Here is a 20,101-nt window from a genome sequence, read left to right on the forward strand (position 1 = left end):
CTTTAAGCCAACTTTTTCACTCTCCACTTTGACTTTCATCAAGAGGCTTTTGAGTTCCTCTTCACTTTCTGCCATAAGGGTGGTGTCATCTGCATATCTGAGGTTATTGATATTTCTCCCGGCAATCTTGATTCTAGCTTGTGCTTCTTCCAGCCCAGCGTTTCTCATGATGTACTCTGCTGCTGCTGCTAAGTCACTTCAGTCGTGTCCAACTCTGTGCGACCCCATAGACGGCAGCCCACCAGGCTCCGCCGTCCCTGGGATTCTCTAGGCAAGAACACTGGAGTGGGTTGCCATTTCCTTCTCCAATGCATGAAACTGAAAAGTGAAAGTGAAGTCGCTCAGTCGTGTCCGACTCTTAGTGACCCCATGGACTGCAGCCCACCAGGCTCCTCCATCCATGGGGTTTTCCAGGCAAGAGTACTGGAGTGGGGTGCCATCGCCTTCTCCGGATGTACTCTGTATATAAGTTAAATAAGCAGGGTGACAGTATACAGCCTTGACGCACTTCTTTTCCTATTTGGAACTAGTCTGTTGTTCCATGTCCAGTTCTAACTGTTACTTCCTGACCTGCATACAGATTTCCCAAGAGGCAGGTCAGGTGGTCTGGTATTCCCATCTCTTTCAGAATTTTCCAGTTTATTGTGATCCACACAGTCAAAGGCTTTGGCATAGTCAATAAAGCAGAAATAGATGTTTTTCTGGAACTCTCTTGCTTTTTCGATGATCCAGCGGATGTTGGCAATTTGATCTCTGGTTCCTCTGTCTTTTCAAAAACCAGCTTAAACATCTGGAAGTTCACAGTTCATGTATTGCTGAAGCCTGGCTTGGAGAATAGAATTTTGAGCATTACTTTACTAGCGTGTGAGATGAGTGCAATTGCAAACATAATGACAAAAACATACATACACACACAAAACACAGGCCTGCTTCTTTAGGTCTTCATCTCCTTATCAAGACTCTCATGTCATGTAAGTGAAGTGAAAGTCGCTCAGTCATCTCTTTGCAACCCCCTGGACTGTAACATGCCAGCCTCCTCTGTCCATGGAATTCTCCAGGCAAGAGTCCTGGAGTGGGTAGCTGAAAACTTTATATAAATCTGTATGCTTTTCTCCTGTTGATTTGTCTATCACTTTACTTTTTCAGACCTGAGGAGAATAAGGAAAACTTTTTCCTCCCCTAGAAGAGAAAGTTTCAAGTTGAAAACAAGAAAGAGTCATTTGGCCAGAAAAGACTACAAAATATTATGCTGGAATGTTAAATACTACACACTCAGATCAGATCAGATCAGTTGCTCAGTCGTGTCTGACTCTTTGCGACCCCATGAATCACAGCAAGCCAGGCCTCCCTGTCCATCACCAACTCCCGGAGTTCACTCAGACTCATGTCCATCGAGTCAGTGATGCCATCCAGCCATCTCATCCTCTGTTGTCCCCTTCTCCTTCTGCCCCCAATCCCTCCCAGCATCAGTCTTTTCCAATGAGTCAACTCTTCACATGAGGTGGCCAAAGTACTACACACTAAGTTGCCAAAAATAGTATCACCGGTAGTAAAACAAACATCATACACTTCTGATACTTCACTGAGGAAAGACATGCTATCACTTTAGTGGTATTGTCTGCCAAAAACATATAATCTGAATCCAATCATGAAGCAAGATCAAACCTAAATTAAGGAGCATTCTACAGAATGCAGATTGAAGGCAGAAGGGGACGACAGAGGATGAGATAGCTGGAGGGCATTACTGACTCAGTGGACAAGAGTTTGAGCAAGCTCCTGGAGATGGTGAAGGACAGGGAAGCGTGGCATGCTATCCTCCATAGGGTCACAGAGTCCAACACGACTGAGTGACTGAACAACAACTACAGAGTAACTAGAATAATCCTTCAAAAATGTCAAGGAAAAGAAAATCTGAGATATTTTTCCAAGTTATACGGAGCTTTTCTTTTCCATTTTTGGCACCGCACAGCAGACAGGATCTTAGTTGCCCAACCAACGACAGAACCTGGACCCCCAGCAGTGAAAGTTCCAAGTCCTAACCATTGGACTGCCAGGGAATTCCATGTTCATACGCGTATTTCATATACATCTCCTTCTGATTTAGGTGCATTTACGTGGGTTTGTCACTTGCAATCAACGGAGACCAGTGGAGAAAACCCTGCAGCACCAGAGGGCAAGGACCCGGATCCTCACTTTGTACCCCCATCTCTAGAATACTAGTAGCCACTGTTGGGATTTAATCCACATCAGCTGAAAGGATGAGGGTATCTGTGCTGCTCCTAAAGAACCGATGGAGTCTACTGAATCCAGGAGTTACGACCCAGTTCATAATACACTTACCAAGCACCCACATAGTACACAAAGGGCTGCTCCAAGTCCCAAACTAAACGTGGAGGTTTCCCAAACCTAATCTTAAAGGGACCACAGAAGCTCTGTTTGACAGCAACATGAAACAAGTATAAAGTTACATCAACTAATTTCAGAACACCAAGTTTACAAAGTTCAATATGATATTTCACTTCAATCTTTCACTCCTGTGATACAGAAGGACACCCGCTGAATATGCAATTTACTTTTTTTCAAGGGGATATTTATTGCCTATTTTTTATTTTATTTTAAAGCAAACTTAAATGTATTCACTTTTCACAAATGGAAAGTGGAAATCAAGGTATCTCTCAAATGTATATGCTGAACCAAAGTTCTGTTTTCAGAGTTCAGCAGTCAATCATGATTTTGGTCCAGGGCCACTAGTCCATGATTTCAAATAATTGATGATCCTGGCAGTAACTGGAACAAAATCTTCTCTATATGTGACAATCGTTTCCACATAAAAGCCTTGTGGGGGCTCAGATAGTTCGTTTCTTGAGGCATCCTTTTGTTCTACTTTATCACCTTAAAAAAGAAAAAAAAAAAGGAACATCTGCATCATTAACTTTTTTATCTTTTTTTTTTTATAGTTGATCACAAACTTCTAACTATACAGCAGTCATTAGAATTATTAGTAGAGTCTTGAAAATTAAATAAACTAAGGTAAGAATTACCCCACCCCATCAGATTCCTGACACCATTGTCAAAAGAATTTTTTAAAATATTTTTTTTTAAAAAATGACCACTATAGGGGACTTCCCTGATAGTCCAGACACTAAGACTCGGAGTTCCCAATGCAAGGGGTCCCATTTCAATCCCTAATCAGGGAACTAGATCCCACATGCCACAACCAAGACACCCGCAATCAATAAATAAATGTTTGTGTTTTTTTTTTCAAATGACCACTACAGAGATAAATGTTTTAAAACGCTCAATTGTGGATATGTGTATTTTCAGGCCCCTGGTAATTTTCAACACCAAACGAAATCATCAGCACAGTTTTTACATAAAAAGCTTTACTGAAATATATTTTTCATATACACATTTAACTCACTTATACAATTCAGTAGTTTTTAGTCTTTCCAGATCTGTGCAATCAGCACCAAATAAAGTTTAGAATACCAGACACACACACACACACAAAATCCCTGATTTTTTTAGCAGTCGCTCCCCACCAAGCCCCAGGCAACGCCTACTCTGGAGGAAACTAGATTTATACCCCATTTCTGAAAGCTGGAGGATTTCCTCTTTGGTAGGTAATCTATTGGGAAAATTTCAATACTCCAGCAGGTGCAAGTCCTGAAACCCTTTGCTCGCTGAATGGGAGGAAGGCTGACGCTATAGGAGCATCGCCTCTTTAAACCACCTTCTAGTGTCTTTTGACATTTGACCGGGAACCTCACAAATTCTTCAGATTCTGAGGACAGTGATGGCCTCATTCAATAACTCAGCAAGGTCGAGGGAAAAGGCTCTAAAAGTCCTTTCCTGCCTGGTTCCATGATAACGATAAGCAGTCGCCCCAGTGCTCCGTAGAATAAACCTGGGGAAGCGGCCCCGCGAAGCCACTTCCGCTAACCGCCCGGACACGGCCCACGAAAGGCCGCGCGTCTGCGGAGGTCCTGCCAGAGAGCCGTACCTGGCGGCTTGCTCTTTTTCTGACTCAAAAAAATCAAGGAGCCCAGCAGGGTCCAGGCGCCCAGTCCGTAAACGACTGACATCCGCCGGTACCAACGAAGGGCTTGCGCCGGCCGCATGACACCGCCGCGTAGACCACACTCCTCCGAGTCTCGGGTGAAGGCGGGCCTTCCGGTCTGCGCGTCACCGCCGCCGCCTCCAATGAAGAGCCGCCTTGGGCAGCCGCTTCCGGCGTTGGCCCCCGATGCATCCTGGGGCGTGTAGTACGGACCTCCCACCCGGAAAGAACTCAGGTGTGGGGCTGGGCCCGAGGGCTTCCGTCTTTTGCCTGGAACCCACGACCTTGCCTTCCATGTGACGGGGCCCTATGACAGCTTCTCTTAAGCACACCTCTCAGTTCAGTTCAGTTCAGTCGCTCAGTCGTATCCGACTCCCTGCGACCCCATGGACAGCAGCATGCCAGGCTTCCCTGTCCATCACCAACTTCCAGACCTTGCTCAGACTCGTCCATCCATTCGGTGATGCTATCCAACCATCTCATCCTCTGTCGTCCCTTTCTCTTCCTGCCTTCAACCTTTCCCAGCATCAGGGTCTTTTCCAATGAGTCAGTTCTTTGCATCAAGTGGCCAAAGTATTGGAGCTTGCATAATTGTAACGACATGCCTTACAAAGGCTTCAGGTGGCACTTGTTTTGGGGTCCCCCCTTTTTTTTGGACCCCTTAGCTTGTGGGATCTTAGTTTCCTGACCAGGGATGAAGCCAAGACCCCTGCACTGGAAGCAGAGCCTTAATTACTGGACTGCCAAGGAAAGCCCCTGGCACTTATTTTTATTGGAATATAGTTGATTTACAATGCTGTAGTTTCAGGTATAGAGCAAACTGAATCAGTTTACATATACATAGATCCCCTCTTTTTTAGATTCTTTCCCATATAGGTCATTACAGAGTATTGAGTAGTTTCCTGCACTATAGGTCCTTATTACTCCTGGAAACTAACAGAGGAGTCCAACAAAAGAAATTCCTGGATGACAGCTGTCGTAGCAATTGTGTGTTAGTTGCTCAGTCATCTCCAACTCTTTGCGACCTCAAGTAGCCCTCCAGGCTCTTCTGTCCATGGGATTCTCCAGGCAAGAATACCAGAGTGGGTTGCAATGCCCTCCTCCAGGGGGATCTTCTGCACCCAGGGATCAAACCCAGGTTTCCTGCATCCCAAGCAGATTCTTTACCATCTTAGCCATCGGGGGCCTATGTGAAAGGGGACATAACCTCAAAACAAGAATGAACTCCACTGGGTAGAATAGCTAGAATTTTTATAATTGAGGTAACGTTGGTTTATAACATGTTTCACATGTACATTATAATTCAAGTTCTGTATGCACTGCAGTCACTTCACTACCACAATCCCTAGTTTCCCTCCATCACAGTACAACAGACCCCCTCCCCCCTTAATCCATTTCACCCTTCCCCATCCCTCCTCCACTGGTAACCACCAATGTGTTCTCTGTATCTCAGGTGAGGGAGGGACAGTGCCACTCCAGACCACTCAGCCTCAACAGCTGCACATTATTTCTTACGTTTCCTTATCTGTTAATATTTGGACAGTAAATGAAGATTAAGTTCAGGAATTACTTGTTGGAGAATTTACATAAAACATACTCAAGACTTACAGAGACTTCAGAAATCAAATATGTATTAGCACTATTTTAACCAATGCTTTCTCCATCCAGATTTATTTCCTTTCTGATCATTGATTTTCATGTAAGCAAGTTGCCAAAATACATTAGCTCTGATTTTATACAGACTCTAAAAGTTAGGATACAAAAAGCATATAAACATCTACCAATACCAAAATGTTTATGACCTTAAAATTTCAGAGAGTAAGAAAAGGGCACAGATAAGGAATATAAATAAATTAAAATCTAAATAGTTACTAACACTTCCTTTGATTATTTATTAAAATCCATTGGCAAAGTAAAAGGAATGTTAAGCCTTTATAAACATTTGTGAACACAAAATGACAGTGTTTTCTTCCATTTCCTGCCTATATCCTTAACTCAACAAGCACTGGAGACAGCCAGCTTCTTCAGATGGTCCATGAACACCTGCAGGCTAACGTCATCAGTGAGGATGGGCGCTCCCGTTTCCTGAAATAAAACGAGAAGGGTTTACTGGCAGGTATCTTAAAAGCTGGTTAAAATTCATGAATTAGGGACTTTCCCCTCAGGAAACTAGAAGTGCTGTCCCTCTGCCAAGAATACTCCTGTCACCCATGCCCATCTCCTACCGAGCTAACTAATTTTTTCAAGTGAAGCATAGTTTCCTCACAAAACCCTCCCTGATCCACTAAGATCTGGCCATCCCTGCCACTACACAGTTCTGAGAACATGCTCTCTTACTTCATCCTCTGTGTAATTCTCAGGACTCCTCCAGAGCTGGCTCCCACATGACAGAATTCAAAAGAGCAACAAACTCACCATTAAGAGTAAGAAATGTTAACATCCTCTCTCAAGAACTTATAGAACTATACAGATAATCAGCAGAAGTATATAAGAATTCAACATCACCATCAACTAACAGGACCTAGCTGACATTTACAGAACAATCTATAAATCTATCCAACAGCAGAATACCCAATCAAGTGACCATGGAACATATAGGCCAAACAGACCATATCCTAGACCATAAAACAAACCATCAAATTTTTTAAAAACTGAAATAATGCAAGGTATATTGTTTAACCACAATGGAATCAAAATAAAATCAATAACTAAAGACAAAAAGAAAATCTCTGGAAACTAAACACTTATAATCCAAAAGACAAAAAAGAACTCTCAAAGGAAATTTTAGAAAATGTATCAAACTGAATGAAAACAAGAATACAACAATCAAAACTTGTGGGACACAGCAAAAGTCATGCTGCAAAGGGATTCAGAAGCACTAAATGCATACAGTGAAGAAGTGAAAAGTCTCAAATCAATAATCTAAACTCCTATCCTCAAGAACCTAGAAGATGAAAGATATAAACCCACAGCAAGCAGAAGAAAATAAAGATTAGAGCAGAAATCAATGACCCAGCAAACAGATAAAAGGACAAGAAAAGGAAATAACGGGTTTCAAATTGGAATGGAAGAAATAAACTGCTTCTACTTGAAGAAGTCTGTAAAAAATCCCAAGGAATCTACCAAAAAACTGTCAAAGGTAGTAAGTGACTCAGGAAGGTCACAGGACACAAGTCTACAAAAATGACTTTATGTTATGCTTGCTGACTTATGATTCTTTGATTTTATGATAGCATAAAAGCAATACTCATTCAGTAGAAATCATACACCGTATTTTACATCTTGAGTTTTGGTCTCTTTCCAGGCTAGTGATACACAGCCCGTTTCCTGTGATGCTGGGCAGGTCCCAGTCAGCCACACTAATCACATGGGTGAACAACCAAGACGCAACCATTCTGACCCAGACAACCACTCTGCTTTTCACTTTCAGTTCAGTATTTAATAAGTTACATGAGATACTCAATACGTTCTGTGTTATTATAAAATATGTTTTGTGTTAGACGGTTTTGCCTCACTATAGGCTGATGTAAGTGCTCTGAGCATATTTAAGGCAGGCCAGGCTAAGCTATGATGTTTAGCAGGTTAGGTGTATTAAATGCATTTTCAACTTACGATACATTTATTCAGATGTAATCCCAGTGTAAGTTAAAGACCTGTACTAGCAATGAACAACTGGACACCGAAATTAAAAATACAGTATCACTCAGAGTCACTCAAGAAAAAAAGAAAAACTGATGAAAGAAATAAAAACAGACTTAATAAATGGAGAGACGTACTGAGTTCACAGATAGGAAAGCTCAATAAAGGTACCAACTCTCCCAAAATTGACAGAGAGGTTCAGTGCAATTTTTACCAAACTTCCAGCAAGATTTTTAAAAGATAGATACAAGATTATTGTACAACTCATATGGAAATGCAAAGAAATCAGAATAGTTAAGCAAGTTTTGAAAAAAAAGTGACAGAAACCAGTCTACCTGATTTCAAAACTTACTATGCAGCTACAATAACCAAGACTGTATAGTGTTAGTAGAGAGACAGAAACATAGGTCAACAGGACAGAACAGAAGCCCCAAAGTGGACTCACACAAATATGCCCAAATAATCTCTGACAAATATGCAAAAGCAATCAATGGAAAAAAGGTAGCCTTTTCAAGTAATGGTACTGGAGCAATCGGATACCCATAAACAAAAAATAAACCTAAGCCTCACATCTCATACAAAAATTAACTCAAAATGGATCACAGACTGAAATGCAAATTTAAAGTAAAAAAAGTCACAGGAGATATTTGGAATCTAGGGTAAGACAAAGATTTCTTGACATCAAAAACACAATCCATTAAAAAAAAAGTGCACTTCATAGAAATAACTTTTACTTTACAAAGACCCTGTGAAGACAATGTATACACAAACCAGAAGTGAGAGAAAACATACGCAAACCATGAATCTGACAGAAGATTAGCATCAAGAATATATAACTCTCAAAACTCAATCATTTCTAAAAAACAAATCCAATTAAAACATAGGCAAGACACAGCCTTCACCGAAGAAAACACATAGATGAGAAAGCACCAAAAAAGATGTTCAACATCACTAGCTATTAGGAAAATATAAATCAAAACCACGATGTTATACCACTCACATCTGTCAGGACACAAAATAAGAATAATGACAACATCATACGCAGACAAGGACAGAGAAATGAGGCTTCATACACTGCAGCTGGGGATATAAAAGGAGACAGTCACTCTGGAAAAAGAGTATGGCAGTTTCTTTAAAAACTGTGAACTATCAGCCAACTCAACTAATGAACTCCTAGGCATTTATCACAGAGAAATGAAGACTTATGTTCAAGAAACTTGTACAAGAATGTTTACAGCCGCTTTATTCCTAATGGCCAGAAACTGTGAACACCACAGCTGTCCTTCATGGGTGAATGATAAACTGCAGTATGTCTACACCATGGAACACTACTCAACCAATAAAGGAGCAAATTATCCACACATCCAACAATCTGGATCTCTAGATAAGCACGCTGAGGGGAGAAAGGCCAGTCCCCCAAGATTATGTGCCGTGTGGTTTCATATATGTTCACTGATTCGCAAAAGTTTCTGCTATACAGCAAAGTGATTCAGCTACATATACATGTGTAAATATATTCTTTTTCACACTCTTTTCCATCACAGTTTATTACAGGATGTTGAATATAGTTCCCTGTGGAACCTTTTTCATGAGAAAATTACAGAAATGGAAACCAGGACATGAGCTGCCAGGTGTTAGGGAAAGGGTGGAGGCAGGAGGGATGTGAGTGGCACTATAAAAGGCAACACAAGAGACCCCTGGGGAGATGGAAATGCATATCTTGACCTCATCAATGTCCATATCCTGGTTATGATATTGTTATAGCTCTGCAAGATGTTACCACTGGGGGAACTGGGTTAAGGAATAGGGGATCTTTCTGTGTTATTTCTTACAACTGCACATAAATTTTTAAAAATTACCACCCCCAAGAATGCTCTATGAAAAATAAGACTCATTTAAAGGAGACATAAATGCTGGGAATAATCAGATAAAGAAGCCAGAGCTGAGAAGTGAAGAGGAGGGAGGAGGAGTGGTGAGCAGGAGCAGAGGGGAGACAGAGCAGGAAGCGGAGGGCTTGGGGAGATGCTGCGTGTCTCTGAGGGGAGCACACGGAGGTCACAGGTCAGCATCCGGTCCTTTGGCATGAACCCATCAAACTCCACTGTGCACTGCAGAAGGGGATCCACGTGTCTCCCTGCCCCTAGCCTACACAGTAGACTCTAGTCGCCCCCTTATCCACAGTGGACAGGTTCCAAGACTCCAGTGCCTGACACCACACACGGGTAGAATGGAACCCTGCATATACTAAGGTTTTCCTATACAGGTGTTAACAGGCAGGTGGTGTAGACAGCGTGGATGCACCAGACAAAGAGAACACGGGTGAGAGGGAACAGGAAGGTGTGAGGCTTCATCAGGCTACTCAGAATGGTGTGTAATCAAAAGTCATGAATTATTATTTCTGACTACTTTCTCAGGTAACTGAAACCTTATAAACTGAAAATGCTGGTAACAGAAAATTTCTATATTATTCAAAGTTTTCTTCCCAGCAAAACACCCAAATTATCTCTGGGCCAAAAAGGATTCAATTTGTAGCATTTATTTATTTTCTCACTTCGGGTTTTTTTTTTTTGGTCACACCATGTGGCTTGCAGAATCTTAGTTCTAGGGCAGGGCTCGAACCCTGGGCCCTGGCAGTGAAAGTGCTGAGTCCTAACCACTGTACTGCCAGGGAATCCTCCAATTTGTAGAATTTAAAAGCAACATTTTAAAAAAGTAGCCTGGCCTCTCCTCAATTTCCTGACAGTTACTCACCTGTCCCCAAGCATACAGGTTATTGTGTGTCTGAGACGGATTCACTTTGGACAAAAGAAATCGAGCCTTAAAAAAAAAAAAGTAGATTTAAAGATTAAAAATGGCATTAATATTAGTTTAACAGGAAAAAAACGTCTTTACTTTTTTTTTTTTTGGTTAAATTAGAAGTTTTTTTACCACACGGGAACCCATTTGTTCAGTTTATGCCCAAAGGCTCTCCATTCACTGGGCTCCTGAAACACGAGGTATATTTTACTCTGGTAATCCTCTCCTTTCCACACCAGCATATTCTAACCACTCATTTAGAAAGAAGTTGTATTTGGAAGCCACCTGCCTGTTGATTTCGGTCACCATGTGAAATACTGACCAGGCTGTGTGGATTTAGAGCCTTCAGAGGCATCGTGCACGAGGCCAGCAGAGCAGCGGGCCGAGCTGGCTCACCTGGCTGCCACCGTGCTCTGTGTGGATGTACCGTGGCATCGGGAACCGCGCCTGCAGGATCTCCTGTGCATCGTCCAGGGGCGCCTGCAGGAGATGCTTGAAGTTTTCATACTCGGGCATGTCCTGGTAGCCTGCCTTCCGCCACTGGGCTATGGTCTGCAGCAAACAGACAAATCACAACTTGTTGTGGAGATGCTGTAATGACAGTCTTAGGATGGCCCTGACATTCTAACACTCCACTCAGGACCTGTTTCTAGTGACAAGGTCTTAAGTCAGGAAAGACGAGTTGCAGAGGGGAGCCAAGTGGATCTGACCAGGATACCACCATCTGAAAAAAGTCTCAGGTTATAAAACGCCTGTTAACATTAGAAAACAATTTCTTCCTTGCAGGACATTTGAAATCACTTCTAATGTACAGACACCAGAGAGTCAAGTCAGTTGTTAAAAAGAAATGAACTGAAGGTAAAGAATGTATCAATATATAATAGAAAAAAAGAAAACATCCTTGAACATAGAGGATTTTCTTTTGAGGAATCCCTCCTTTCCTTAGGGCACAAACCTCTCAGAGAAAGGAATAAACACCACCTACAGCCATCCTTGGGAACCACAGACCTGGCATAAGGTTCACTGGGCCATGTTATCTCAGGTAAACACTCTAGCCCCAAACTTAGCGGTGTTTACTAGTAACTCTAATGCAATTCCGAAAGGACAGTGTGAATATAAAGAGTTCACTGAGAAAAAGTAAACTGATTTTGCCTGACAACTCAGAAAGCAATAAATCATAGTGATTTAAAAGGACCACCTAAAAAAAAGTATGGAGGTTTCTCAGAAAACTAAAGACAGAACTATCATATATGACCACTTCTGGGCATATATCTGAAAAGAACAAAAACACTAATTAAAAAAGATACGTGCACCCCAATGTTCATAGCACACTTCTCACAACTGCCCAGATATGGAAGCAACCTAAGTGTCCATCAACAGATGAATGGATAAAGAAAACATGGGATATATACACAACTCTACCCTAAAAAAAGAACAAAATTTTGTCATTTGCAACAACATGGATAGACTTGAAAGGCATTATGCTAGTGAAATAAGTCAGACAGAGAAAGATAAATACTGGATCAGCTCACTTATATGTGGAATCTGAAAAAATACAACAAATTAGTGAATATAATGAAAGAGAAACAGTCACAAAGATCTAGGGAACAAGCTAGCGGTTACTGGGGGGAGGAGGAAGGGGCAGGATAGAGCTCAAGGATGTACTTAACAACGTGAGAAAAGTAACCTTTAAAAATTGCAAAAAAATAAATAAATAAAAATTGCATAAAAAAACTTTAAAAATGTAAAAGGACCACTTCAGATTTACTTACAGCAAGTAATATTGAAATTACTAAGTATACAAATACCATAACCAAGGTCTTACCTCACCAAGATAAATGACAATTTGGAAGAAGGTGTCCATGAGCAGAATTCTGTCAGCAAGAATGCTGCTGCTGTCCAGGAGCACGGGCTGCAACACAGGGAGAGAACGGCGTGGGTCTTCCCTTGGTGCCCACATGGCCACCTGCCAGCCCCCCACCCAGGGCCAGCCCCCTGCTTCCCTCCAGGCAGCTGCAGGGCCGAATATACACTGCAGGGAGGTTCACCCCCTCTTCGTGCCAAGTTCCCACTTTCTGCTCCGATGGGGCAACTCTAGGTTTCAATTTTGTACAAGAAAGAGATTTAAATAATCTCTCATCAACTGGGAAGCAAGATGAATGTTATCTTCTGCTCTAGGAACCAGAAATAATTCCAAATTTTGTTTTGTGCTAGAAATAAATTCTATCAGAGACATATTTCTCTCAAATCTACTGCGGTAGATGACAGAGAACTACAATGCCTACATGAAAAAGAACATCCTTTAATACCAGTTTTAAAGTTCATTTGATTATGACTTTTATTTCAATAATAAAAGTATACTTAAACTCATTAAGGGAAATCTGAAAATTTCTGCTAAAGAACAACAAATATGGTCATTGTGGTTTATTTTTTTTATAGTTTTCATTCCTGGTGGCTTTTTAAAAATCATCTTTAATCTAACATAAGGATTTACTTTATTCTATTACATAAACTTTGTGAATATTTCTGATTACTTAACTTCCCTACATTGAACATTTGGACTGCTTTCTAATTTTATGCATCCTGTGACTTTTTCCTATGCACGTTTTTTTAATACTCAGAAATGCTGCTAAATTACTATAAAGACTCAAAAGATTTCTTTCTTATAGTTTTGCTCGAAGAGTGAACTTGCTAGACTAAAAGCACTCCATATCAGCTGATTCCTAGTGCCTAGGTCCCTTACCTCTGGGGGGCCGTGGAAAGAGTAGGAATACAGGATGGGCTGGATCATGATGAGGGACTGGGTGAGGTCCTGCCGGGCAAAGTGGTGCCGATAATACGAAGACTCGTCAGGGCTATTGTTGAAGACTTGAAGGAATGGAGACCTTCTAAGATGGAACATGAACTGCATTTACAAAGAAAAAAGAACAAAGCACATAACTGTCACCTTCCTAGACCCCCAGAGAGCAGAACTGCCACCACCCGTAGACAGAAGAACCAGCCCTCAGGACCAAGGCCTTCAGGCGCAGTGAGCTGAGGCTGGGATGGCAGCCCATGGCCGGGGAACAGGGAGGGGAGAGCTGAAAGATGACCATTCTTTACTGAGGTGAAAGTGGCTGAGATTTGCTGCTCAACAATTGAACATACTCAACACTACCAAACTGCACACTTAAAAATGGGTGAGAGGGTCAATCGTATGCTGTGGAGTTTTCACAATTAGAAATAAACATTTCTAAAAAAGAGGGGGTTCTCTGGGGAAGTCAAAGTTTCCACATGGAAGGGCCAAGGTAGAGAAGCTTGTCTTCTTGTGGGCCTTCTTCTAGCCTCGACAGTTCGCACAGAGGCCAGACGGACACACGTCAGAACCGCCCAGCCAGCCCGTCCAGTGAGCTAGGCTCTTGAGCCTCCCTGAAGCCCTAGAGTCCAAGTTAAACAAGCTAAAGACTGAAATCTAGGTCAACTCACCAAATCGAGTATCCAATAAGGTAATACCTGTTTGTGTAGCAAAGTCCTAACAAGTTCCCTTAAAAATGAAAGTCTGCTTCTTCCTACTTATTCCTCACTAAGGCATCCCTGAGGGAAGGAGGAAAACGTTGAGTTTGCCTCCTGTTCTGGGGAAGCTGCTCTGTGAAGGGCCCGACCCACACACCCCAGGCCCGGCTACAGGGCTGGCTCCCAGCCACCAAGTGAAACAGGCGCCTGGCCCTCAGCAAACCACGAATCAGAGATCATGCCATGGCCTCACAGCAAGGGGCCTGTTCTGCCTTCTCCCCAAAGTCTGTGCACCTGCTCTCTGGGTGTCCCCTGTGTCTCCCAAGGGGCTCTGGCACCATTTGACCTTGACCTGAATGACCTTCATCACCTACAGATGAAGTCTCCAAACACATGGAGTCTTCACTTTACCCTGAGAGCAGTGAGCTTTATTTATATGACTTTCTTCTTTTGTTATTTAACATGTATTACTTACCTGAGGATACAGAGAGAAGGAATCTGATAACCTAAATGACATGGGGTCTTCTTTGTTATACTGTCCAAACTTCTGACACTGGTGAGAGAAAACAGGAAAAAAAACAACAACAAAGTGAGCATTACCTGAAAACTCCTGGGAAGAGGGCCACGCCCCACCCTCACCTCCACCCCTTCCTGCTCAGCCCAGCACTGCACTTAACACTCAACACCTGTGTGTGGGGAGGAGATGGAGAGATCTTGGAGGGGCCGGAGATCTTGGAGGGGCGGGAGATCTGGGAGGGGCCAGAGCCCCACGTCCTAACAGCTCCCATGCAGTGCCGGCTGCAAGGGGCTAGAAGAGGCATCCCAGGCAACTCTTCCATAGGAAAACCTCCAGGACCGGGATAACCTAACATCCCATCTCTCTACCACTCCGCTGTCCTCTCACAGGCAAATTTATGAATGTTTTCTTGTCAGGAAGCATTTAACAGGAGGCTTCCTGTGTGCAGTTGTGGATCTGTCAGGAATCCTCTGTTCTTTATTAATTCATAAATATTCAGGAATTAAAAGGAGAAGCAAGCCTCTCCCAGGGGCTGAGGAATCCAGGCTTTTCCTTCGTTAGTTTTTCTATATGGTGATAAGTACCCTCTTCCTTTTTATGAACCATATGGTAAAAGTGATTATTTACAACCCTCTCTCTTTCATATGGATGACCTCAGGTTTCCTTGATAACTTGTAAATTTTGATTTTATCTCTGCTGAAAATAGCTATCTTGTAAGACAGTATAAATACCTACACAATATTGAATAAAACACCTCTGCTCCATCAGAGCTTTGGTCCCCGTGTCTTGCTTTCTCTCTCTCTCTCTCTCTCTCTCTCTCTCTCTCTCTCTCTCTCTTTCAGGCTATCCCCTGGAGCACAGAGGCTCTCTGAGTTCACTTTCCTGCCCGGGCTTCTAAGACCCTCTCGAGAAGGCGCTCTGCGCCTTCACCCCATTGAGAGGGCGCCTGAGGCCTCCGTGAACAGAGCAAGCCCCATGTCAGGGATTTTATTGGCTTTCTGCGTAAACCAAGGAGTATCAGCCTCTTTCTCTCTCCTTTACTTTCTTATCAGTCGACTCCGGACCACCAGGTTCCGGTCCATTAAAGGACCTCAACATTTTCTCTTTCATTCCGATGTCCTTCTCTCACACCCCCTCCTTTCTTTCACACACCCTCTAGTCACCAAAGGATCCAACTGCCCACCGTTTGGAGAAAGCTCATCTCTGGCAACGAGCCTCTCTGCATCACATTCTCGCACAGACCTCACCATCATAAATCCTCTCCTGCCGTGAGCCAGGGGACCCCCAGCCTCTTCAATTTCTCCTGTCAGCCAGCCACTAGAGCAGCAATTTCCTGAACCCCATTATCGAACAACTGATCCTCCTCTGCCTCTTCTGACAGCCCGGCCCCTCCCTCCCCATGACTGTGGCGGGCTCCTCCACCCTCTTCCTCACCTCCCATCCTCACCTCCTTGTCTACAAACAGCTTGACAGCCAGGCCAGTGTCACCCATGTCCCTTCTCCAGATGCAGTGCTGACCTCTGACCTGAGCTCCTTCAGGACCTCTCCTGACTACAGGGGGACGCTTTCCTTGGACATGCTTTGCAAGTTCACACTCAAAATAAACTACTACATTAAAAAAAAAAAAAAAAAAAAAGGAGATTCCTTTCCGCCACTTTCAAGTTGTTCTCCTTTCCCCTTTTCCAGCGCTCCACCATTCTTGCAATTACCCACACTTAAAATCTGACTCTGTGTTGATTTTCTGAGTCCACAGACAGTTTGACCAGGTTCAATCAATCCTCCTCTCAGCATACATCCTGATTCCAAACTTCCTCTCCCCTCCAACCGTACCGCCACCATCCTGGCCTCTGCCCCCTGGAGCCAGAAAAATTCTCCATGGGCCTCCCCAACAGCAGCCCTTTCACCCTCTGATGGATCTTACATGGTGACAGGTGGCATCACGCTGCTGACACACCTCTGCTCAAGAACCACACTTGCCCCTTCCCCTCTGTGACTCCACAACCAGGGAACCGCGCAAACAACCTGCACGGCTGCTCCCCTGCTGCACACTCAGGCACCTGTGACCGTGGCCTCTGCAGGTCCCCACACACTGACCGCACACTGTGCCCACAGGCTGGCAGTGCTGCACCCCAACTCCCCCCCAAACCGTCCAAGGTCTGGAGGGAAAATGCAGAAGCCCAGCATTCACAGGGACTCCCGAGTCAACCCTCAACACACTTAGGTCTACACCATCATCTAAACAGCCTGCGTGTGGAGCCTCTTCCCACCTGTAAGGTGAGCCCTGGAGAAAATGTGTATTTGATGCTTTGTTTACACCCTTCTCAGAACCACCAGTGCTTGGTATGAGGTAAGCAACTGATAAAACTCTTGTTTACAGAATATATAAAATAAGAGGTTTCAATGAGTTTTCTTTTCTCAAAAGTAGAATTGAGACCAAGACTGAACTCAGTGCCACTGCCCCCAACTCACCAGCCGGATGAGCTGTCGGTCCAGCCACCGGAGCACATCCGGCCCCTCCTCCGTCTCGGCTCGGAACACCCCCAGCCGTGCCATCAGCACCGCCGCCGCCTCCTGGTCAAACGCCGCTTCGATGTGCTTCAGCTGGCTCTGCACGTCTGCCCAACTGACCGGACATCCCAGGGTGAGGGCCGGCTCTCACATTCACACACGCACCTCTTCTTAATCTCTGCTTTTACACACACACACACGCACACACACAAACACATGCACACACACATGGGAATACTACTCAGCCACAAAAAAGGGAATTCTATTCCACCATTTCCAACAACACGAATGGACCTAGAGGGTGCTATGCTTACTGAGACACGTCAGACGGAGAAAGACAAATACTAAATATGTTCACTTACACCTGGAATCTAAAAAATGAAACAAATGAATATAAAAAAACAGAAACAGATTCACAAATAGAGAACAAGCTAGTGGTTACCAGTCAGGAAAGGGAAGGAGGGAGGAGCAAGGAGGAAGAGGTAAAACCTACTGTGTATAAAATAAACTGGCTACAAGGACATACTGTATAGCACAGGGACTAGAGCCAACATTTTATAATAACTTTGAACGGATTACAACCTATTAAAACATGCGATCACTATGCTGTACACCTGAATCTAATGTGTGCTTGGTCACTCAGTCATGTCTGACTCTTTGCAACCCCATGGACTGCAGCCCGCCAGGCTCCTCTGTCCATGGGATTCTCTAGGCAAGAATACCGGAGTGGGTTGCCGTGCCCTCCTCCAGGGGATCTTCCCAACACAGGGATTGAACCCAGGTCTCTTGCACTGCAGGCAGATTCTTTACCAACTACTTCAAAACAGCTTTTTTTTTTCCAAAACAAAACATAAACGTTGAGGCCTTTATGTACTGACAAGAAAGGTGTCCTTGACACAGTAACGAGAGAAGCTTATGCACACCAACACAAAAGCCATCACATATATAATGCACACACGTGGTACATGACTGCCCAGAAATGGGACTGTGGACAGTGAAGCCAGCACGGTAACTGTACTTCACCTCAGGGGAAGCAGGGAGACCCACTCTTTACATAACTATGTGCTGTTTGAATCTTTTACGAGGACGGTATGCTTGTGGGTCACTTATTTGATAAATAAAATAATGAAACATCACTTTTAAAGAACTTATCCCTACTAAAGGAGTGTCTTCTAAGCTGAGTGAGCTGCAATGCTGCCTCCTCCCCTGCCCCCTCCTCCCCCCACCCTCGTCCCCACCCTGCTCTGGTCAAATGAGCCAGCAAGGGCTGGTGAGGACCATGCAATCAGTGGATCGCAGAGATGAACAACTAGATACTAGATTCCCTCCACAGCAAAGACCAGGGGCTCAGCAGAGAGGAAGCTGGGGTGCTCACTTGCGGGCAACGGTGGTCACACGGATGCGCCGCTGGGTGCTGGAGTGCTGGTAGTGCGTGACAAACTGGATGGCGCCTCGGCCTCCTTGCGGGATCGGGGCGTTGTGCTGCAGGGCAAGAGGCCTGTGACTGTCAGTGCAGGACCCCACACAAGCAGTCAGAGGCTGCAGGTGCGTCCTAAGACGACCAACACCATGGTGACAGCAAGGTTCTCAAGGCGTGTTGAATGTGACACTTAAAATCAGGGCTTTTCACTTTTCATAATTCTTATCTCAAAAACAGAGAACCAGCTGGGGCTCAGTGACAACTTACTGGGGTGGGATGTCGCGGGGAGGTGGGAGGGATGTTCAAGTGGGAAGGGCCATGGGTAAATCTATGGCTGATTCATGTTGATGTATGGTAGAAACCAATACTGTAAAGCAACCATCCTTCAATTATAAATGAATAAACTTTAAAAAAAATTAACTAAAGATAAAAATTAAAAGAATACTGGAGTGGGTTGCCATTCCCTCCTCCAGGGTATCTTCCCGACCCAGGGATCAAAAAAGAAAAAAAAGCAACAAGAGAACCATATTCAAATAAACACTGAACACGACTTAATGATATACATGCTGAGGGGTTCAGCGAGGAAAGACACTGATAACTGCAGCTTGCTTCAAAGTCCAGCCAAATAGAAGGAATTGAGGGAAGGCTAGACAATTACAGAACCTCAGTGGTGGCTACTGGGGTATTCACTGTACAATTCTACTCATTCTTCTGTATGTCTGAGTTTAAAACAGTAAAATCCTGGAGAAAAACTGACACACTCAGAAATTCACCAACATTATGATGGCTGATAAAAGCCATTCCTCTTCTGATGACCTTATCAGTTCAATAAAGTGACAAGGGCAATCTCCTGTCTGACTCTGACCAAACCCCAGAAAGAATAAAAAAGATGATGCCAGAATGGTATCGGACCCAACACGGGCCCAAAGTAGTATCAGCTTCTGGAGAGAGAAACCAAAGGCCACTGGTCGGTAATAAACCAGAAAACACAACACGGAGACATGACTATTCACAAAGAAATCCAGCCCACCTGGTTGACTACTTCAAAGTAGATGCCGAGCGTTGTCGTGGGATCCAGGCCACAGATTTTCCACTGGCTCGTGCCACCGACACCAAGCTCCTAGGGGTGAGAAGACGAATTAAAAAGAATTAAGACAAAAAAGATACTCCAGTGATTAACTGCTAATGACAAGTACTGACTCTGAGGACAGGCCCCTTAGACTATCTCACTCCAAACAAAAGCCTGAATTTCAGGTATTCCCTGGCAGTCCAGTGGCTAGGAACTGTGAGCTTCCACTGCAGGGGGGCACAAGTTCAAATCCCAGGTCAAGGAACTAAGATCCCACATCTGCACAGCACAGCCAAAAAATAAAGAAAATCTAAATTTCACGAAAAAAGTAAAATTACAAGCCAGAATAAAGTTTAACACTTATCACAGTGCTTTAAAATCAGGCTTTTCAAATGGGCACTCTGATCAGTTTTCATTACATCACTGAGACGTATCTCTACACAGACACACACAGTGCAGAACACTGACGTCAACTGAGAGGATAAGTCAGGGACAGGGAAGAAGCAAATACTAGAAGAAAAAAGAACCGCCTGCTTAGCTTGAAAGATTTGTGTGCTTCCCCCATTGTTGCTAGACTAAGAAATAATTACAGAACTTGAG

The 20,101-nt window shown here is 43.7% G+C and overlaps 2 protein-coding genes across 10 annotated transcripts in view; both read right to left on the bottom strand.

The window, feature by feature from the left end:
* Positions 1 to 2,563: 2,563 nt before the first annotated feature.
* SMIM26 (small integral membrane protein 26) lies at positions 2,564 to 4,513 on the bottom strand. Its single transcript, XM_027558122.1, has 3 exons — positions 4,495 to 4,513; positions 4,004 to 4,273; positions 2,564 to 2,892 (listed from the first exon to the last, which is right to left on the bottom strand). Exons 1-3 carry the CDS (start codon positions 4,511 to 4,513, stop codon positions 2,726 to 2,728), a joined length of 456 nt encoding a protein of 151 aa, XP_027413923.1. The 3' UTR covers positions 2,564 to 2,725.
* A 783-nt stretch (positions 4,514 to 5,296) lies between these two features.
* SEC23B (Sec23 homolog B, coat complex II component) overlaps positions 5,297 to 20,101 on the bottom strand; it is a 31,126-nt gene continuing 16,321 nt past the window's right edge. For 8 of the 9 annotated variants that reach the window (XM_027559627.1, XM_027559622.1, XM_027559625.1 and 5 more), the window contains 9 exons: positions 19,463 to 19,552; positions 18,388 to 18,494; positions 16,974 to 17,127; positions 14,463 to 14,540; positions 13,239 to 13,400; positions 12,321 to 12,407; positions 10,892 to 11,047; positions 10,451 to 10,516; positions 5,297 to 6,145 (listed from right to left, as the gene is read on the bottom strand). In XM_027559627.1, the coding sequence (XP_027415428.1) occupies positions 6,056 to 6,145; positions 10,451 to 10,516; positions 10,892 to 11,047; positions 12,321 to 12,407; positions 13,239 to 13,400; positions 14,463 to 14,540; positions 16,974 to 17,127; positions 18,388 to 18,494; positions 19,463 to 19,552 (990 nt within the window). In that variant the 3' untranslated portion in view covers positions 5,297 to 6,055. The remainder of the gene's footprint in view (positions 6,146 to 10,450; positions 10,517 to 10,891; positions 11,048 to 12,320; positions 12,408 to 13,238; positions 13,401 to 14,462; positions 14,541 to 16,973; positions 17,128 to 18,387; positions 18,495 to 19,462; positions 19,553 to 20,101) is intronic. The other variant, XM_027559617.1, reaches the window with a different exon arrangement.

The sequence above is a fragment of the Bos indicus x Bos taurus genome, chromosome 13 (genome assembly GCF_003369695.1).
Source record: "Bos indicus x Bos taurus breed Angus x Brahman F1 hybrid chromosome 13, Bos_hybrid_MaternalHap_v2.0, whole genome shotgun sequence".
Classification (NCBI taxonomy): domain Eukaryota; kingdom Metazoa; phylum Chordata; class Mammalia; order Artiodactyla; family Bovidae; genus Bos; species Bos indicus x Bos taurus.

Excerpts from the sequence above, each read along its gene's own strand:
- SMIM26 (XM_027558122.1), bottom strand. Across the intron at positions 2,893-4,003 it reads GAAAAAGAGCAAGCCGCCAG|GTGATAAAGTAGAACAAAAG; the intron begins GTACGGCTCTCT and ends TTCTTTTTTAAG.